At 39.6% G+C, this 21,815-nt stretch overlaps 1 protein-coding gene across 1 annotated transcript in view; it reads right to left on the bottom strand.

The window, feature by feature from the left end:
* CALCR (calcitonin receptor) overlaps positions 1 to 21,815 on the bottom strand; it is a 107,897-nt gene that overhangs the window by 23,598 nt on the left and 62,484 nt on the right. Inside the window, exons 8-11 of the mRNA XM_083379401.1 lie at positions 11,384 to 11,537; positions 9,649 to 9,709; positions 9,383 to 9,449; positions 8,457 to 8,675 (exon numbers count right to left, since the gene is read on the bottom strand). Of these exons, the coding sequence (XP_083235527.1) occupies positions 8,457 to 8,675; positions 9,383 to 9,449; positions 9,649 to 9,709; positions 11,384 to 11,537 (501 nt within the window). The remainder of the gene's footprint in view (positions 1 to 8,456; positions 8,676 to 9,382; positions 9,450 to 9,648; positions 9,710 to 11,383; positions 11,538 to 21,815) is intronic.

Below are 21,815 nucleotides of genomic sequence, written 5' to 3'. Positions count from 1 at the left end.
ATGATTATCTCTATGGTAGGGAGTTCACAATTTACACAGACCACAAACCCATGCTCGGCCTGTTCACAATGGACAAACAGACCCCCCAAATACTATCTCCCAGAATGCTCCGGTGGTCCATCTTCCTTGCAGCGTACAATTGAAAGCTTGTGCACAAGCCAGGGAAGGAGATGGGCCACGCAGACAGCCTAAGTAGGCTGCCCATAGACAGTACAGAACCAGACCCCAGCAACACAGGTCCTGGCGTTGCAGGAATTACCAGAATGCCCAGTACATGCCAGGGACGTTGCAGCAAAGACAGCCTATGACAACATCCTCAGTAGGGTACCCTCGTGGGTATGCACAGGCTGGCAGGGCAGGTCCCCAGGACCTGAATTCCAGGCATAACTCTCCACATACTGGGGTTTCCTCCTTTGGGGAAGCAGGGTCATCATTCCCACAGCATTCCGGGACAGGGTATTGGAGTCTCTGCACGAGGGACATCCGGGGGTGGTTAGGATGAAGGCACTGGCCAGGAGTTACCTCTGGTGGCCAGGGCTGGACAAGGACATCGAGGAATGGGTCAAGGGCTGTTACACATGCCAGAGATCCAGGCCAGAGATGCCCCACGCCCCCGTGCACAGGTGGGAGGCAACACACACTCCCTGGTCCCGCGTGCACATTGACTACGTGGGGCCCTTCCAGGGTCAGCTGTTCCTGGTAGTAGTAGACAGCCACTCTAAGTGGCTGGAGGTAGTCCCTGTTCCCAACATGACCTCAGCAAGGACAATCCAGGTGCTCAGGGCCCTCTTTGCCACACACGGCCTCCCAGACATAATTGTGTCTGATAATGGGCCTCAGTTTACCACTAATGATTTCTAGGTGTTCTTGAAGGCGAACTGGATTAGACACGCCACCTCCGCGCCCTTCCACCCGTCGACTAACGGTCAAGCTGAACGGATGGTAAGGACGACCAAGGACGCACTCCAGCGCATAATCAGCAGGGACTGACATCAATGGCTGGCATAATTCTTGCTCGACCAGCACACCACACCATGCGTGGCCACAGGGAAGAGCCCAGCAGAACTACGATGGGGACGGCGCCTCATCACCAAGCTTGACCGGCTGCACCCTGACCAAGTGGCAGCAGAGACCGTGAAGCCCTCGGCACCTAGGGTGCTCAACGTGGGGGACCTGGTCTGGGTAAGGAACTATGGGGCAGGACACCCATGGATTCCGGGGACCGTGGTAGAGAAAACCGGGCCCCTCTCCTATATCGTGGGGGTGGAGGGTCGACATATCAGGAGACACATCGACCAGCTCAGGGAAAGGGCCCCTGAGTGCACCACCCATGTCCAACTGGAAAACCACACTCCAGGAGACCCCAGACCAGTGGAAAGCTGCACGGACCCTGAATCAGTGTGGGATGGCCTCCATCAGCTGGCCCTGCAGCAGCAACAGGGCATCATCGGTGGTGGTGACCCAGCAGCCAGACCCAACCCAGCCCAGGAGCACCATAAGCCAGATGACCAGGGCCAGGGCGAAGCCCCACTCAGACGATCCACCAGGCCCCACAGGACTCCAGCGCACCTAGTGGACTACGTTTGCCAGTGACCCATCAACCTTACTGTATTTGTATATAGTTACACATTGTATATAGTTGTATTATGTTGCATAGAGGGAGGCTCTTCTCTAAGGGGGGGAGGGGTGTTATTTATCCAGGTGCAGGTCACTTACATATCAGCGGCCACTAGGGGGAGTTGGCCTGGACGGTTGGTGGGAAACCGAGCATCCGGTGGGAAACCTAAGGCCAACCCCATTGGCTAGCTGCCTACCTGGCCAGGTATATAAGGAGGTCAGGTAGCCCATGTTTCTCAGTACGGACCCCTTCAATAAAGTGCTGAACCAGTACTCCGGCTGGCGTCTCTTCCTTGTGTCGGACCCACTACTTTACAGGGATCATATCTGGTTGTTCCACTGTTGAAACAAGCAGTGCTTGGATGCTTAAAATCAAACACCATTCATTGTCTTTCCCAAATCAAACTTTTAGGGAAAAAACAAACAAAAAACCAATGAAGGGATGTAATTTATTCGAACTGTACGAGGAACATTTCTTATGTTAAAGGAGCTTACATTAGGGAAAAGTATGGTTTCAGAGCCTGCATTGGCAATAAATAAATATACATGAATAAAAAGTAATCATTACAAAATGATTTTCTGGCAATTTGCATTAACTGCTTTTTATATCAGGGGAGATGCTCTAGATAATCACAGAAATGATCTTGGAAAAGGAATGTGACAGTTATCAAAATACGATTTAAGCCCAGGAATAAAAAAGAATATTAGAGAGAAACTTAAATTAGCTCTGCTGACAGAGTTTCAAGATTCTATTACTATCAATGAAGTAGGATTGCAATATTTATTCTGGATTCTGTTTCCTGATTAAGTTTAACTTAAAGGGTTGGCAGATGCTTACAAAGATCCTGCAAGCCAGAAGATATTAAATCTTTTTAATATCTTCCAGTTTTAAATACTGGAAAAACCAAATATATTTTTGTCGATTTCAGAAAAGGCAGGCACAGCCACACTGCTGTGTGCATTAATGATTCACCTGTGGAGATGGTTACCAGCATCATATTCCTGGGTGTGCAGCTAACGAGTAGGCTGGTTTGGTCGCTCAAGAGTGAGACACTGGTGAAGTGGGCACAGCAATGCCTGCATCTTCTGCATTGCATAAGAAAAGCACATTTCCTTCCCCTGTCCTGACCACTTTCTACATGGGGACAATCGAGAGCATCCTGTCATACAGCATCACAGTCTGGTTTAGAAGCATCACTGTTTCAGACAGGAAGGCGGTGCAGAGAGTGGTAGGAACCCTAACCCTCCCCTCCATCCAGGACATAGCACATAAGTGTTGCTTGAGCAGGGTCAGTAAGATTGTCTGGGACATGACACATCCTCTTCACAACCTGTTTTCCTTGTTACCTTCTGGGAAAGGCTCCGTGGTATCCGAAGCAGAACATTCAGATTCAGTCACAGTTTTGTGCCATATAGTATTAACCTTGTGAACTCTAAAGCTTCCTCCTTCTGTTATGTATTCAAGATGGACAGTGATTAATAGTTACATGCAGTGCTTTTTTTGTAAAAGAAAAAGGTGCCGGAACTCACACACGCCTTGCCTACCATACAAGGTTCCATCCAAAAAAGGTGCCGGAACTCCGTTCTGAGCGTGCTATGAGAAAAAAAGCCCTGGTTATATGTATACTTATTTGTATACATATATTGTATATAGTATGTTTAAATGTGTGTTGTGTATATGTACACTTTGAGAGCAAGCAACTAAATTTCATTTTTAATGTGTGCCATTGTGCCCACAGTAAAAAACGACAATAAAGTTTATCTAATTAAAGGACCAAATTACTGCCATATAAATGCATAAAATAAAATATGCCAGATTTTTATTGATCTATTTAACTCTAGAAGAGCTAGCCCACTAGTATATTATAAAGCATCTTGATCTAATTATTACAGACATTGATGTGTCAGGAAGTTGTAGGTAGGGAAGAAAAGGAGTTTGCCATACAGACACTCTTTGCTCAAAAAAGCTATATGAAAGGTGGGCAAACTTTTGATGGCTGAGGCCATCTTTAATTTATAATACAATATGGAAATTGTTATGTATTGGGCTCAATTGTAACACCACGTGGTAAGCTGGAGCTAGCTAATGGCTCTCCAGCAACTCAGACATCCCGTCTCCAGTGCTGCCATTGGCTACCCCTAGGTGGCAGTGAATTGCTTTAAACCTATTGGCTACCGCCTAGGGGCCAGGCTATAAATTGCTGCAGGCTGCAGCCCAGTTCTTAGTTCAGATCCTGCAAGCAAATAAACATGACCATTGCTGAATTCACTTGCCTCATATCCATTCCTGCACAATGAACTCACTACACAACACTGGTGATGAAGGTGGGATCTTGCTTCTCCAAAAGAGCTGAAGTTCACTAGGGGAGAGGCAGTGCATGCCTGGCAGGAAAAGGCATTCCCCCCCCCTTTGGTTGGCTAGCCAGACACACTAGCGACCACGTGCTCAGTGGATCAGTTCCTGGGCATTGGAGAAGCAGGATCAGAAGATGCAGGAACCAGCCGTGAGGACCTGAAGAATGCCTAAGGTTGGAAGGCTGCAAGAGTTCGATATCAAGCATACGGAGGGATGGCCATCCTACTTGTCCCAGGTAGAAAACTACCTCCAGGCAAATCAGGTTGCAGGCAATGGGCTGAAGGCCACCACACTGCTCTGTGTGTGTGGCCCAGGCACATTCAACCTGGCCAAAAATCTGTTCGCCCCGACACCACTGGAGTCAGTCTTCTACTCTGAGCTTAAGAAGAAGCTAGGAGAACATTTCCAGCTGAAGATGTCTGTGATTGCTTGGTGTTACAAATTCGAACAGTGAATGCAGCAGCCCGGTGAGACCGTGTCAGAATACATCGCGGCCTTGAGGCAGGCTGCATGCCTGTGTAAATTTGCAGATGTTGAAGAGCGACTGTGAGACCGGCTCGTCTGCGGCCTACGAAACCAAACGCTGCAGCAAAGACTGTTTGCTAGACTGAATTTAACCTTCACTAAAGCCCAGGATGAAGTCATGGCAGACGAAGCCGCCGGGGGTGCAGTCCAAACAGTCCAGCCCACCAAAATGACGAAACACAAAGAAACAGTCCACCACAAAGATGCCAAACGCTCAGAGAAATCATCAGAGGAAGAAGATGCCAAAGTCAACAAGCTACACAAGCAGCCCAACGCACAGCACCGCAGTAGCAAGCAACAAGAGACTCCTTACAAGGCAGTTCTCTTACTTAGATGTAAAAGCTGTGGCGTAAGCCACCAACGTGCTGATTGCAGATTCCGGTCAGCCATGTGCAGGGCTTGCGACAAAACCGGCCACATCGCAGCAGTTTTCCGAGCTCGCCAGAGGGACCGGCCACCGAAACAGCAGTCGGAAGATCTGACTAGGAGAGGTACCGGGGCCCAGGGACCATTTAGTGTGGGGTTTTGTAAAAGCCGCAGAAGTGCATGCCGCACTGGGGCCCGACGTCCCCTCAAACCAAAATTTAAACTTCAGGTGGTTCACAAGCCCGGCAAAGAAAAGGGCCATGCTGATGGCCTGAGCAGATTCCCACTGCCACTAACAGAACCAGACCCGGCCCCTGTGGCCAGAATTCTGTCCATTCAGGATTTGCCAGAATTTCCCATCCATGCTGGGGACATAGCTGCAGAAACAGCTACTGATAAAACACTTAGTAGAGTGCTTTCATGGGTACACACGGGGTGGTTAGATAAAAGCCCAGACTCTGAGTTTCAGAGTTATTTTGTCAGAAGACACAAGCTATCAGCTCACAAGGGGTGCATCCTATGGGGGAACAGAGTCATAATCCCCTCATCACTGAGAGATAGAGTTTTACAGTCACTACTTGAAGGCCATCCAGGCATTGTCAGAATGAAAGCTTTAGCAAGAAGCTACCTTTGGTGGCCTGGCCTAGACAAGGACATTGAGGCACAGGAACATGGATGTTATACATGCCAGCAATCAAGGCCTGAAATGTCACATGCTCCAGTTTACATGTGGGAGGAGACGCACACTCCCTGGTCTAGAATTCACATAGACTACGCTGGGCCCTTTTAGGGGCAGCTCTTCCTCATAGTAGTAGACAGCCACTCCAAATGGCTTGAAGTAATCCCAGTTGAAAACATGACTACTGCTAGGACCATCCAGGTGCTGAGAAAGCTCTTTGCCACACATGGGTTGCCAGATGTCTTAGTTTCAGACAATGTGGCCCAATTCACTGCTGCTGAATTTCAGGCCTTCCTAAGAGCAAATCTCATCAGACGCGCAACATCTGCCCCTTTTCACCCATCCTCTAATGGTCAAGCAGGAAGGAGTCACTTAAACAGATAGTAACAGGTGACTGGCATCACAGACTGGCAGATTTTTTACTTTGTCAGCATTCTATGCCCTGCACTGCTACAGGCAAAAGTCCTGCAGAACTTTGTTGGGGAGGTGACTGATCAATAAACTGGACAGGTTGCATCCAGATAGAGTGGCAGCAGAAGCCTCTCAACCAAAACCCCCAAGGGGGCTGCAAATGGGTGATTGGGTATGGGCCAGAAACTATGGACATGGGAATCTCTGGGTTCCTGGTAAAATTACCAAATCATCTGGTCCCCTCATCATCTGGCTGGAGGGAGGGCGAGTCATCAGACGCCACATTGATCAACTCAGAAAACGGTTTTCAGAATGGCCACTAAGTGAGGACTGCGTCATAAGTCCCTCCCAAAGTCCCCAAACTTGCAGCCAAGCCAGCCCACACTTGGACTATCAAGACTCTTCCTTCATAAGTAATGAGGAATTGGGCATAGAGGAGGGGAGTCCAGAAGTGCAACAAGGATCCCCTGATGGAGCAAGCCAACCAGATTTTAACAACCGCTGTGCCAACTCTGCTGAACAATCTGACTCTAGGGTGGGCCAACCCGGAGAGGCCAGCCAGAGAGCATCTAATTCCTTTGACTCAAGTGCATTAAGGGACACTGGTCTGCCTGGCCCAATGGGTAAGCTGGTAGATCAGAAAGTAACTGGAAACCTGAGGCGTTCCACAAGGGCACGCAAGCCTCCTACTTATTTAGCAGATTATGTTGTAAAATAAAGGAACTATAATGTTGTCTGTACTGTTGACTTGTTGCTGTACTGAAACAATAATGGAACTATGATGTTGTTAGTTGTCTAGTGTGCTGTTAATGGAAGCCTATTCATTCTGGTGTTAAAATTGTGTAACTTGCCTAACTGTTGCTATGATGTTAAATCGTGTAACTTGTATTGTTTTGCTAATTGTTGCTATGATGTTGTCTATTCTAAGAGGGGAGGAGTGTTATGTATTGGGCTCAATTGTAACACCACGTGTTAAGCTGGAGCTAGCTAATGGCTCTCCAGCAACTCAGACACCCCGTCTCCAGTGCTGCTATTGGCTGCCCCTAGGCGGCAATGAGTTGTTTAAACCTATTGGCTGCCACCTAGGGGCCAGGCTATAAATTGCTGCAGGCTGCAGCCCAGTTCTTAGTTCAGATCCTGCAAGCAAATAAACATGACCATTGCTGAACTCACTTGCCTCGTCTCCATTCCTGCACAACGAACTCACTACACAACAGGAATACTATGTCATATCTTCATGGACAGTGCAGGATTATCTGAGTTTTCTTGTCCTTTCCCTCCAAGTATTTTTTCTTCCTAGAATTTTCCTAAAAGTGCAGGGTCCACATTTTTTGTATCAACAAAATATTGATCCATTGTAATAGGAATTGACCGACCGACTTTTTGCCCAAGCTTGGCACTGTGGGCTGAGTGAAATTAACTGGCCCCAAATCACCCAACCAACTTTCATACCTAATGTGGAACTAGAAGTCACAATCTCCTTAATTGCTAGACCAAACCAGCTCCCTCAAATTTATTATGCTTATTTACTGGATTTTTTAAAAAAAATATTTCCCATTAAGTTAGCAAGAAACTGTGCCAATGATTTTCAGTAACTAGATCACTTTGGAAGTCACAAAAAAGGATTTAAAAGGCTGCATGTGGTTTTAGCTTGCATTTGTCTACACATTACCATATGATCCTAGTGACACTGCCATGCCTTCAGAGTTTTCAAGAAGCCGTATGTAGTCTTCTTGATGTTTCTGCCTGTTACCATGAATGAGGAATACTGAAGAAGGTATACCAAGCACTGGAAAATATATACCAAGCACTCTCAGGATGATCAATGAGCAGCATCTCAGACTAGCAGAAAAAAGTGGAATGCATTCATGGGCTATCAGTCAAAGTAGTTTTCTTCCCATGGTGTTGGGAAAAGCACTTATGCAATGCCAAATGATTATATACTTAGTGACGATTCTCATTCTCATTCAGACTAAATTTGCCACTCACATTTTTATGTATTCTTTGGATTTGCAAGTACAAACATTTATTCTTTCCATGAATGTATTTTTAGATGGGAAGATTAAAGTCATTACCCAGGTAGTTATTTGCCAAGAAGGAGGGGTATCTGTTTATTCTCTCTTCTTCAGATTAGTTTTCCCTACATATCATAAATCCCTCCATAATCTTTCTTTTGTGTAAGGTAGTATTTCTACAGGAAAATTCAAACACAACGGATAGATCTAAAATTGTGCCTCCATCAAATCATCTTCTGTAAGATGCTGTGTTTACTCAGTTAATATGCATAAGATCTCAGCCTAAATTATCTCACATATTTATGTGTGGATTGTTTTATTTGGAAAATAACCCACAAATCAACTAATCTGCTGTAAAGCTGACTTACTCTCATTGACTTTAGTGGCACTAATCCATTATTTGAAGCCAGCTGTGTTTCCTGGGAAAATATTCTTTTGTCAACTGAAACCTACCAGTATTACCAAAAAAACAATCATAAACCCATACCTGATAGTGCATTAAAATATGCATGATGTAATCATATATTTCTCCAGCAAGTTTATTTTCTGGTCTCCAAGGAAAAATGACAAACTGAATACCTAATAAGGGCACAAGAATTAAAGTGGCTCTGACAGCTTTCATGTACATATTGGATTCAGCCCGATGTGTATCTCTCAGTTTTGTTACCAGAACTCGTACAATGTTGAGCAAAAAGAAAAAATTGACCTGAAAAAAAAATGGGTTACTTTTATTTTTATAAAAAATTAAACAAAGATAAAGACATATGAATATTCCAATATAAAGAAAATATCACTCTTATTTTCATTGGTAGCCAACAGGGAATTTAGCTCACAACAAGGAAACATTAACATTTGCAAAGATGCTTGCAAAATGTTTTGAAATGAGGGCACATACAAGCAATATCTGTCTGTCTGCCTTTCTTTGCAGCTTTAGCAAAACCTATCCATTTATCCACTTTCTGCCAGAGCATTTCCCCAGTCATGTGAAAAGCCTTCACCTGGAATAATTTCCTTACTTGGTTCCAATCCCAATATCTCATCAAAAGAGTGAAAAGAAGATATAGACGATATAGAAGAAGATATAAATATATATTATACCAGGCAGATCCCAACTAGTCAGAAAAATCCCCACTCATTTTAAATTCCAAACTATCATGCCATGTTACTGATAGATTTCTAGCATCCAAGTTGCTTTTCTACCATGAAGAAAATAATCTGCTTCAGGTCAAGATAATGGTTCAGAAGTCCTAAGGACACAAGGAACCATGGAATTGGCTGATTATTTTTATAAAACATTAGGTGTTCTGAATTCTGTGCTGAAACGTGGGACAAAACATCTCAATAAGAACAATGAAGTGTAGCAGAATTAGAATAGTGCTGAACTCACAATAAAGTAGCAAATAATATTCTCACCAATAAAGCTGCCATTACAGGCCCATGAACAATGTACAGCAAATATGTGTCAACACTAATCCAACAGCTGGAAGAAAATCAATAAATTAAATAATGAAATTATATATATCATCTAATTAAGCTTATATATATATTAACTAATTAAGCTTTAAATATGTGAACATTAATTCAGCAGCTGGAAGAAAATAAATAAATTAAATAATAAAATTTTATATATATATTAACAGATACTAATTAAGCTTTATATAAAGTAGCAAAATACTTACTTATCATTGAAATATCTGGCTCTGGCCACAGCATGAATTGATGCTGGCACTAAAGGAAAACCTAGAATAATAAATTATATATATGAGATTTATTATTATTTTTTATTCAATTATGGTATGCATAGGTCTGTACTGGTATTTCATAGAGACACAGGGTTGGAAAGGAAAGTTTAAACTAATATCCTGCATGTATTCAATCAAACTATTCCCAGCAGAAGATCATCCAATTTCTACCTGACAGATCCAGTGAGGAGGAACTTAGTAATTGGTTCCATTTTCAAACTGCTGCTACTGTGAGAATTAGCTTCTTCTAGCATGCGGTCTCAATCTGGATTGTTCTACATACATTTATATCCTGTCATTGTACCACTAGCCAAGTTAGCCAAAGTTATGCATTAGTAAAAAGTTAAACAGATATGTTAATTGACCACAAAGACAACAACAATAAAAATGAATTGCATGATTTAAAAAAGCTGTTTTAAAGCTATCCTGAAAAACTGAAAGAGTCAAATAAGGCAGTGAGCCTAGTGGCTACTGTGAGATAGCCTCAGATCCATTCCAACTGATAATGGCACTTTTCTGCTGTTGAATTAGCCTTAAATGGGTAAATCAAGAGAGCTATGGGTCTCCTGTGGGCATACAAATGTTTTGCCACTCAACAACAATTCCTTTTAATGTATTTTTATGCAACTCAATGTTCTTTACAAGCTGGAGGGAATTTGAATGCAAATTCCCATAGTTTATGAAGAAAGCTTAAGCACTATCTTCAGTGTTTCAAACATCTCCTTTTCAAAAGGCTGTTACTGATGATAAACAAGCTTTATCTGTTTAAGAGATGTGAGCACTGATGGAAATTGTGGAATTAAGACTGATATCACAAAAAATTTTTACAATGCATTTTGCTTTAACATTACCTTGGCAAATCACTGTTAAATTATATTTGAAGAAATAAAAAATGGACCAAACAACCTTTTATATGATAAAGCTTCTAGGTTTGTTGAGATACATTTCTTGACATAAATGTGAGCTATCAAATTCACCTTGACTTGGACTCTAGAGCTGGGGCAGATCATTGTGAGGCAACTTTAAAAGCTGCTATCCTGTTTGTATGGATTTTTCCCCCACCTACACATCTTAAAAGAGCTAAAGATCACCCCCAGAAATATATTTTCACAAAAAAAGCAACTGTGCAAGCTGAGAAACAATTATCTCTTAGCTTTTAATGATGAGATAAGTACAGTGTACAACAATGGCTAATGCATTAAGTGTGATGCTCCTCAATCACTCAAACCAAAGGACAAGTAATCCTAAGGCCAGTTAAATTTCTTTGACATCTGAAGCCAAAACATCTACTAGACTCCCCTTGGTGGGAAAAGTAAAATAATAATTAAATTAACCATTTGCTTTATACTGTCTAATGATAGGACTGGTCCTGAAAACTAGTAATTATAAATGTACTCATTTGTGAATGGAGACTATATAAACACAAATCCCAAAGTCATCCAACTGACTTTCATGTGTGTTTGTCTAGTGTTAGTATTTTAGCCACCATACCATTCCAACTTGCCATATTGGCTCTCATTCATTTGTACTATTGTACTATGCGTTTTTTGCATAATAACTTAACTATCTTATTCTGTGGATATTCTATGTTTGCATGAGTCAAAGTGCCAATTACTTTAAAAATTCTGTGACAAAAGGAAATATTTTAACAACTGGGTGGAAGATCACATACCCCAGCCCAGAAGGTAATACCAATGCAAGCGCTGTTCTTCAGCAAACACTGCCACCACAATCAGTGTATGAAGATATATTCCTTCACAAAGCATCCAGAAGTAGTTACAGCCCATTGTATATTGGTGAAAAAACTGAAGCACTTTGCAGCTTACCTGTCAGAGAAAAGCAGCAGACAGACATGGAGCAGATAACAAAGTACATAAATGAATAAGGAAATATCATAATAGACTTTCACAAAGTTTTCCTGCTATTACACCCTTCAGCATCTTCCAATGACTGAATTTCTAATGTACCAGACATACAGTACTGACTAAATCTGTGTCCTATATTAGGGCTTTGTTGAAGAAACCAACATGTCAAACACTAAAATCAACAATCCATACTTCAAATGTTTTTGCCTGTGATACAGAACAAATAGATGCAAAGTTCAATAAATTCAGGAGCTACACTACCTAAATTCTTCACTAGTCCATACTCACCCAGTTTTCTTAAATCTTTCTTTGTCTTATAATAAGCATTAGATGGTGCTATATAGCTAGAATGTATGTTGAAAACAAATTCTTTTTTAAAACTTTGCTGGCTACTGAAACTCAGTTTCATGAAATCACAGATTTCAGTAGCAAGAAAATGGGCAATAATACAAAATTTCCATATTATTGCAATGCAATATCTGTTGGGTATTGGACTAGGACCAAGGAGACCCAGGTTCTAATTCAACAGAAACCAACTATGTGACTTTGGGCCAGCCTTTGTCTCATATTGTAACTTCACTAGGTATTTATTGTGTAGAGAAAAATTACTGTACAGAGTCATATATATTGTTTTAAGGTACTGGAGAAAAAGCATAATGTAAATTTAAAATATCAGTATTTGTTAACAAAAAAGAGAACATTTCCCTGAAGTTGGCTGGCAAAATATATCCATAACAAATGGTATTCTAAATATATTCAAACTTAGAGAACATTGCACTATATTAAGTGCATCACCAGCAGATGGATTTGTAGCTGGCTGACCGGCCATACTCAGTGTGTAGTCCTCAATGGAACTGCATCTACATGGAGTGAAGTAGACAGTGGGGTATCCCAAGGTTTGTTTTAGGGCCAGTAGTCTTCAACATCTTCATCAATGATTTGGATGAGGGGATAGATAGGGAACTCATCAAATTTGCAGATGACACCAAGCTGAAAGCAACATTCCAGAAGATAGGCTTAAGATACAGAAGGATCTTGACAAACTGGAACATTGGGTGCTATCTAATAAAATGAAATGCAATGGCGAAAAAAGTAAGGTTCTACATTTAGGCAAGAAAAACCAAATGCACAGGTACACTATAGGTGGTACCTTGCTCAATAGTAGTAACTGTGAGAGGGATCTCGGAGTCCTAGTGGACAATCACTTAAATATGAGCCAGCAGTGTGCTGCAGCTGCCAAAAAAGCTAACACAGTGCTAGGCTGCCTTAACAGAGGGATAGAATCAAGATCACATGAAGTGTTAATACCACTTTACAATGCTTTGATAAGGCCACACTTGGAATACTGCATCCACTTTTGGTCACCATGATGTAAAAAAGATGTTGATACCCTATAAAGAGTGAAGAAAAGAGCAACAAAGATGATCAGAGGACTGGAGGCTCAAACATATAAAGACAGGGTAGAACTCATCAGGAATGAATTTTCTGACCTATTTTGTATTCTAAAACTTTAGAGTTTGAATGATGTGACATTCTCAAGAGACACATTTTCATTATTTGTTATATTCAATGTTATTATGAAACAAGTTTCTATATCTTTATTTAATTTTATTTTTGATTCATAATAGGAATTTTTGAGTATATACATTTGTTTTCTGCTGACAAGGCCAGCAACGCTTAAGTCCATGCTGGCATTACATTATATTTAACTCTTAAATCAGAGTTGAAAAACTGGCCTTTTTCTAAATGCTTCCATTTTAATTTAAGTTTGTAGGTTTCACTTTCTACATTAGATTAAGCACCTGCCATGTATTTTGGTGACGGTCTATAGAAACCTGCTGGCTTCATTGCTTTGTGAAAAAGAAAAGGTGATGATATCTATTGACATCCTCTCCTGTTCCTGAGGATGCTAAGATTTGCTCTGTATAGTTTTGGTAGTCAAATGATGGATTGATATTTACAGAACATTTACAGTCGTTGGCTTGCGGATTCTCAGCATCCCCATGGCTAATTTTGCCCTGCCAGGGGACCCTAAATGGGACTAAGTAACCCCAGAGAGGCGACAAAGAAAGAAGGATGCTCCAGTGATTCTGGAATGGCAGCAGCCGTTCTGTTCGACTTGGGGAAAGCCTTTTAACCTGACAGGAGAAAGGATGGCCAAATTGCATCGACCAGCCCAAGCTACTAGCAACTAAAGTCCAAAAGCACTAATCAGCACAACTTATAACAGCGTGCTTGAAACTGGGCGAGGAATTTGATCTTCTCTTTTCTATTCTACATTTAATTTCTTGGAAAAGACTCCCAAGAAGCAAATACCTGCGAAAGGGAAGGAGGGGGATTTTCACCCCACCCTTATACTAATGGAAGCAATGAATTAATTTTTTTATGGAGGATCAAAATATATGGAAGTGAAATAAATATAAAACCTGAAATTTAAAACTTAAATCTGGATAAATCTAAAATTGTTTGAATGGTTAAGACTCTCATTTTAAAGATAATTGTTTATTTTGGAAATTGAAAAATAAATAGTTGTGGACACCTAGTGGTGGATGAAGACTATGACAACTATGACTTTAATATAAGACTTGGAAAACCTGGGAAAAGTTAATCTGTATTTGTGACCTTCGAAGTTTTAACAAAAAAAGAACACCTGTGACAAAAAAAGACAATAATCTGGGCTGTAGACAAAGAGAGAATTATAAATTTCAGGGGGGAAAATCTTTTTTTCAACTATTTGGATTACAAATATATATTTAATTGGGACTCTAAAGCTATTTGCAGAGAAAAGAAAGGAAGAGAAAAACTCAAATTCTTGGCCATCATGAATCATGTAGAAAGAACATATCAAGAAAACATAAACACTTCACAGGAGGAGATATATAGTATACTGCAACCAATTTAAACAACAATTACTTTAAACCACAAAAAAATCCAAAATAACTTTGAAAATATAAATCAATCTATTTCTAAGTTAACTCTACAACAACAAAAATTCCCAGAAAACAACAACAGAGAAGGAGCAGATAAATGGATATAGAATTGAGAATAGAGACTTAAAGATGGAACTTAACAAAACAAGGAAACAGGATTTAATCCTAGTGGAAATTTTTTTACAAGAATTGGAAAAAAACCAATTTATCCCTTAAGACTACAAAATAAATCTGAGGACAAGAAAACAGATTGGATAAAATGGACTGTAGAGATGTCAGGAACATTGGAAAGAAAGGAAATGATAAGAGAAGCAGAGAGAAAGTAAAAGAAAAAGATTTTCAACAAACGTGGAAAGGCTGAAACTCCATACAAAGACATTTCACCTGATTTACTTTTTATATCTACAGCAACATTTATGAACATAAGGAAAAACCTTTTGATTCAGCTAAATTAAGAAAGATACTGGGCAAAGGAAAAAGACTAAAGTAGAAACCAAGAAAATAGATGATGGGACTTACCAGAGAGAATACTTGAAAAAGTAATATTTGTTTGAATATGGTTAAAGAAATAGAAAAGTTTTGGAATATATATGTCATTCTAAGAGGGATGAATTCCCTAAATAATATAGTATGCTTGTTCCCTTTTTTTGTTCTCTTTCTTGATATGAGTAATATAAAAAAGTTGAAATGACTTGGATAAAGGAAATATTTTAGATACTTAAATGTGATTCAATTTAAGAAAATTATAATGGATAAAATGTTTTGAATAAGAGTTACAGGACTAGATGACTAGAGGTATTAAATGGAATGTTTAAAGATTAAACATATTTTAATTATGGTTAAAAAGAATAAGAAATTTAGGAAATAAATAAAGAATAGCTTAGAAGGGATATATATTTAAGTAGTATGTTATTTTTTATGTTTCTTTACTCTTGCTCTCCTTTCTTTTTTTTCATTGTTTTATCTATTCCTTAAGAAATGTAAAAGTGAGATGGCTCATATGGAAAAATAGAGTTAAATTTTTAAATGTAATTAAATTTTGAGAAAATCTTAACCAGTAAGAATACCTAGAATTTGGTGGGAGAAACAAATTAAAATAAGGACTGTAACAGGATCTATGATAAGGCAACCAGAATGATTGGATATATATATAGGGCCGGTGCTCATCTCCGTTTCAAAGCCGAAGAGCCAGCGTTTGTCCGAGGACGTCTCCGTGGTTATGTGGCCAGCATGACTAGATGCCAAAGGCGCACGGAACGCTGTTACCTTCCCACTGTAGTGGTCCATATTTTTCTACTTGCATTTTTTACGTGCTTTCGAACTGCTAGGTTGGCAGAAGCTGATATGATTATTATTTTTAGGAATATTGGGAAAAAATATATATTTCATTGTTATCTATCAAAACAATAAGAATTGTATTAACTCAATGTTTCCAAAAGAGGATATTTGGGGAAAAGAGGAAATCAACTAAAACCATTATGTGGGTTATGGATTATAGAAATCAATTGTTAATGATTGTTTTACAAAATGTAACCCAGACAACATACTGTTCACCAATTATTAAGTGATTTATGTTTTTTAAAAAATCAATGAAATATATTACCAAAAAAAGTGATTGCAGATGCACATTGTTCAGTTATTCTCACATGGATTGTTCCATCTATCCACAACGTTTTTAAAACGGGTATATTCACTAAGACTCCTATCTTGTCTCTGTCTCAGACACATCAAGAATTGGATGCTAATAATAAAACATGTTTGAATAAGAGTATCAGGCTCTACCCAGCTGGGCAAAATCAAGGATGCAAGATCAAGGATCAATTATATATTTTAATGCTAGTTCTGGGGGTAATCAGAAATTGTAAAACTGTTCCTTATGCACTGGATGATACATTCATTAATATATCATTTTCTCCTAAAATACTGTTGTAAATATCAGTACTTCTATTAGTTTCACTATATGCTAAATAAGCTACTCTGTGGTATTTGATGTAACTTTTTCCTGTTTATATCGATCCTCATGGCTTATAGAATATTTCAGTGACTGATGGACAGTGTTGGTATGTAATGCTCTCTGGTCCTGATGGAATGCTGTTTAACCAAAGAATGCCTATGTCTAAAAAAACTACCAATAAACAATTTCTGTGAACACTGGCTTTCAGAAGAAAATTAAGAATTCCATTATTTTATGGACATTTTATTAAACTGTTTTAAAGAACAGTTAAACAAAAGATGTTCTAAACAGACCTTGGCATATGTCTGTAAATTTTATGTGATTATCTCAAAGTGTGCTGCTGTATTTTGTAGGTTTATTGATCAGAGTACATTGTTGTCTGGATCAAATAATCAAAGTCTTGCATCTGTTAAAAGAAAATACATATCAAAAACAGCTTATCTAGTTCAGCTTTGGATTCTAAACAAGCGCCTGCTGCCATATTACAGGTAAACTCATTTAGCAACTATCTTCTGCAGTGCAGTTACAGTGTTGATGAAACAGTAGCTTTGTGACCAAGGTTCACATTTACAATCTTCTCAGGTCTCTAAAGCAAAGGAAAGCTGAGATATGATTGCAAGCACAATAGCTGTTTTACTTAGCAACCACTTTGCTTAATAACCAAATTGCTTCTCCCAATTGTGATGATTCAGGGAGGACTACCTGTAGGATGTTTCTAATAAAAAACAGAAACACTAATACTGCATGAAGCATCCACATGACACTAATTTTAGAAAACTATAAACATAGGAATAGGAAAGTCAATGCATGAGTTAAGATAACATGAATTGGTTAATTATGTAAAAAAGATGTTGTGACTCTAGAAAGAGTGCAGAGAAGAGCAACAAAGATTATCAGGGGACTGGAGGCTAAAACATATAAAGAACGGTTGCTGGAATTGGGTATGTCTGGTTTAATGAAAAGAAGAACCAGGGGTGACATTATAGCAGTGTTCCAATATCTCAGGGGCTACCACAAAGAAGAGGGAGCCAAGCTATTCTCCAAAGCACCTGAAAGCAGGAAAAAGAAGCAACGGATGGAAACTAGTCAAGGAGAGAAGCAACCTAGAACTAAGGAGACATTTCCTGACAGTTAGAACAATTAACCAGTGGAACAACCTGCCTCCAGAAGTTGTGAATGCTCCAACACTGGAAGTTTTTAAGAAGAGACTGGACAGCCATTTGCCTGAAATGGTATAGGGTTTCTTGCCTGAGTAGGGGGTTGGACTAGATGACCTCCAAGGTCCCTTCCAACTCAACTCTTCTCTTCTCTTATTAGTTGCAGAAAATTGTTCCTTCTGAATCCACTTAAGAACAATATCTTGACCACAGACACATGACATAGAGAATAACCAAATTAACAGAATAAACTGAATGTATAGGAGAAAGAATATAACTGCTCTGCCTACAGCATATGTGAGCACATAAGAAGGCACAGAAAAGCATGCTAACAAAATATTGTTAATAAATATGTATCTTTTACAACTTACAATCACTTGTTTAGCAATTTTTCAAAGTTTCAGTCATCACTGAAAAAAATGACTTAAAACTGGTCTTTTCATTGCTGCATCCCCATAGTCACAAAATCAAAATTTGGACACTTGGCAACCAGGATGTATTTATAATGGTTGCAGCATTCAGGGTCATGTGATTACCATTTGAGTCCTTTCCAGTTGACATTCGGGTAAGCAAAGTCAATTGGGGAAGCTGGATTTGCTTAATGCAACATGAACAACAGTGGCAGAAAAGGTTGCAAAATCAGCATGACTCACTGAAGAATCACCTTGCTTAGTAATGGAAATTCTGTAAGTGGAGGACTCCCTGCCCTTAGGAAGGTGCCATCCACTGAGATACCTTGGTCACTCAGCAACTCCATAAGGGTGTCTAAACTGGTCAAACGTCACTCACCGAACTTTAGGTCTTTTTATATTCTGATCTGGCAAAATAACTCTAAGTACAGCTATATCAGAACTGTATTGTCTAAGAAAGTTTTCAATTAAAGTGATATACCTATTTAATTAAATGTAGATCAGTTGTTTGGTAACCTCATGCTTGTTTACTTAATTGATTAGTTTCCACTATTTATTCAGATTTGTTCCTTATATTATTCACCATGATCTTTCTCATAGTAATGCCTAAATATATTAAAGCTTTAGCTTCCAAAGTTCCAACTTATGAAGGCAATGATTGGTTATACAGAAGGATGCCTCTACTTGTGAAATATTCACTTATTTTACTCATTCAGTCAAGCTATAATATGGATTACCATGGGCTTCTTTGATAAATCAAAATTACTGTATTCAAACCATGGATCATATTTAATGGTTTAACCAAAATGAATTCATACAAAAGGAACGCACAAAGCAAACGGCATTATATTTGTTTATAGAGAAATGGTTCAAAGTTACATTAGTTAAACTGCCTGGACTATGTTCATATTTCAGCTTCTTTCATTTGGTCAAACTGTGCACAGAAGCCTCCATTTGACTGCAGTAGCAAAATCAGAAGCATTCAAATCCCTTTCCAGCTTTCTCATTGATATAGCCTTGAATTATCAGGAAAGCGTATCTTCTTCTAAGAGCAGAAAAGAACAGGAGAAGAACAATAAAAACTGTTTTGGGGAAAAAAAACAAATATGTGATTGGTTCCAGTGGGCGGTAATGCTTTATTGGCTGGAAAAGAGCTCTTCATGGTTGTTGGCTGTTGTTGGTTCTGACATCTGTTATTACAATAATCTAGATGCTTCTGAAAATATGTTGGCTGTTTCACATACTCCCATGTAAATCAGACTTAATACACATTCAGTATTGAAAAAGCACTGGAATTTAGGTTACTTCATCATGTTTTGCTTCATTAAGGTATGGAACAGGGGTGTCAAACTCAATTTCATTGAGGGCCGCATCAGCATTGTGGTTCCCCTCAGGGGGCCGGGTGGGTGTGGCCTGGGTGGGTGTGGCTAAAGTGCGTATGGCCTACTGGGTGGGTGTGGCCAGCTCTACATCGTTCGCATCAAAGGTGCCTATGGTGGCCTGGGCAGGAGTGGGACAGATCTGAGGGTCTCTGGCAGGAGGAGGGTCTCTGGGCCAGGGCCAAGGCAGTGGGGGCCGTTCCCTCACTGTTTCCAGGATGGCTTCGCGGGCCGCATGAAACCACTTTGCGGGCCGGATCTGGCCCCCGGGCCTTGTGTTTGACATGGAACAAAACTCTTTGAGCAGTTAATCTCTAACATATATATCTATATTTTTGAAAAAGCACACACTCTTTTGTACATTCTCACTTCAATCAGAATAGAGCTGGAAGGGACCTTGGAGGTCTTCTAGTCCAACTCTCTACTCAAGCAGGAGACCCTATACCATTTCAGACTGGCTGTCCAGTCTTTTCTTAAACGCCTCCAGTGATGAAGCACCTACAGGCCAGCTTCATCTGAAGTTTAGGATGCAAATTTTATTTTGTTTTTTCCCCTATGTGTTCAGTGAATTGCCTTATATTCACTGTTGAAAATCATGAGACCTAGATGTTTATTTATTTATTTACTTTGTGGATGTTGCCCATCCTCTACTCTACATAACTCTACTTCACACTCCAAGTAACAGAACTTGATGCCCAGGGAGTTTTGGTTATCCAACAGGTAGAAATATAATAAACGGATCTCTATTTGAGAAATTAAGAATGGCAAATAATGAAGAAAGAACTGAGCCATCACGTGTAATTAAATATTGCCCTGATTTCCTTAGCAAATTCCATTAATTAATTAATTAATTTGCTGCCCATTGCGTTTCAAACAACTCTTCACTTAACTAAATCTAGATTGGGTTTTTTTCTGAAGAATATATCTGGTTTTATTTTATTTCCTATATTATTAAACGTTGTTTAATTGGTTAATTTTCAGCCTCCAGAGAAAAAAACAACTGAAGCTGGTCACTTTCACTTTCTTAATGGTATGGAAATAGCAAATGAGAGAGAAAGTAGCCAGTTAGAAAATGAACTGTGAATAGAGAAGAGCTAAAAGAAGGGTAGTTTTGAAATTGCCCTGAATACTGCTATTCATATCTGTTAACTCATTTACACTGCAAACCTATTCTATAAGGAAAAAAAAGTAATAAATAAACTATCAGCCACTGGGATGAAATAGAGTAAGAATTTGTTGGTTGGAAGTATTTGGATTTATTGCATTCTCAGAGTGAAGAGTTCACCAGAGGCCCCAGTTGCTTTAGAAAGTGACCTGAATTTCCTAAATGCTAATGCAGAAAGCAAATAAATAAATAAAAAATACTGGGAGAGGCAGGACATAGAAGCAGAGGAGAGAAAGCCATTTTTCATAGGAAGGAAACACAATAAATAAGCAGAAGGTGAATATTGTGGAGCAACACACTTCTTCCAATGAATATCCCACTAAAAGAGAGAGATAAACCTTTGCCAATTTGGGAAGCTCTAATCCTTCTACATACTCCCCTGTCCATGCCTTCTTGGCTAGTGGGACGGGTCTAAGACAATTCGCCATGGCCAACTCGCCACGGCCAATTCGCCACAACCCACTTGACATGGCCAACTCACTAGAGGACAACACACCAGGGCCAACTTGCCACAGGATAACTTGCTGCGAAACAAGAGGTACACTCATATCAAAGAAATGGTGGAATAGAATCATTAAAGAAAGGATGCAAAAGGAGGGGACAGAATAAAATGTGAATTGCAAAAATTAAGATATTTTTTTATTTAATTTAAACAATTAAATAGAATTGTTAAACTGTCACACAAGTTGTTCCATGGCGAGATGGTTGTTGTAAGTTGTCCAGCGGTGCATTAGACATAGCGAGTTGACTGTGTCAAGTTGTCCCATTCCAAGTGGACAGTAGAAAGCTGACTGTACAATCAGAAGAGAGACACAGAGGTGTTGTCTACAAAGAACATTTTCCCTTGATATGTTACTTCTTAATTGCACAAACTTATTATATAAGAGCATGGTAAAGCCAGGAGCCTCAGCCCGGAACATCTATTCTAAGCTCTCAGAATCTACCAACTCATTCAGCTACTTATGTTAATTACATCTTAAATTGCAGCTAAACTAAACAACTGCAGTTAATTGGATGTGCAACTTGAAGATGCTTATTTCAGGGCCTGATATTGAAGTCCATAGATTTTGGATGGCATTTAACAAATAACTTTGTGAATGCCTTAGAATTCTAGTCACTTTAAAAAAAATGGTTCTGCAAGTGTAACCGAATTACAGAAAATTTGCTACGTCTCTTAACACTGAAAATAGCTTGAGGGTTTGCTTCAGGTTCTGCTAACATCCAAATTGAAGATATTAAGTTAT

This window comes from Vipera ursinii (assembly GCF_947247035.1).
Source record: "Vipera ursinii genome assembly, chromosome: Z".
NCBI classification, from domain to species: Eukaryota; Metazoa; Chordata; class Lepidosauria; order Squamata; family Viperidae; genus Vipera; species Vipera ursinii.
This window is presented reverse-complemented; position numbering and strand designations above follow the sequence as displayed.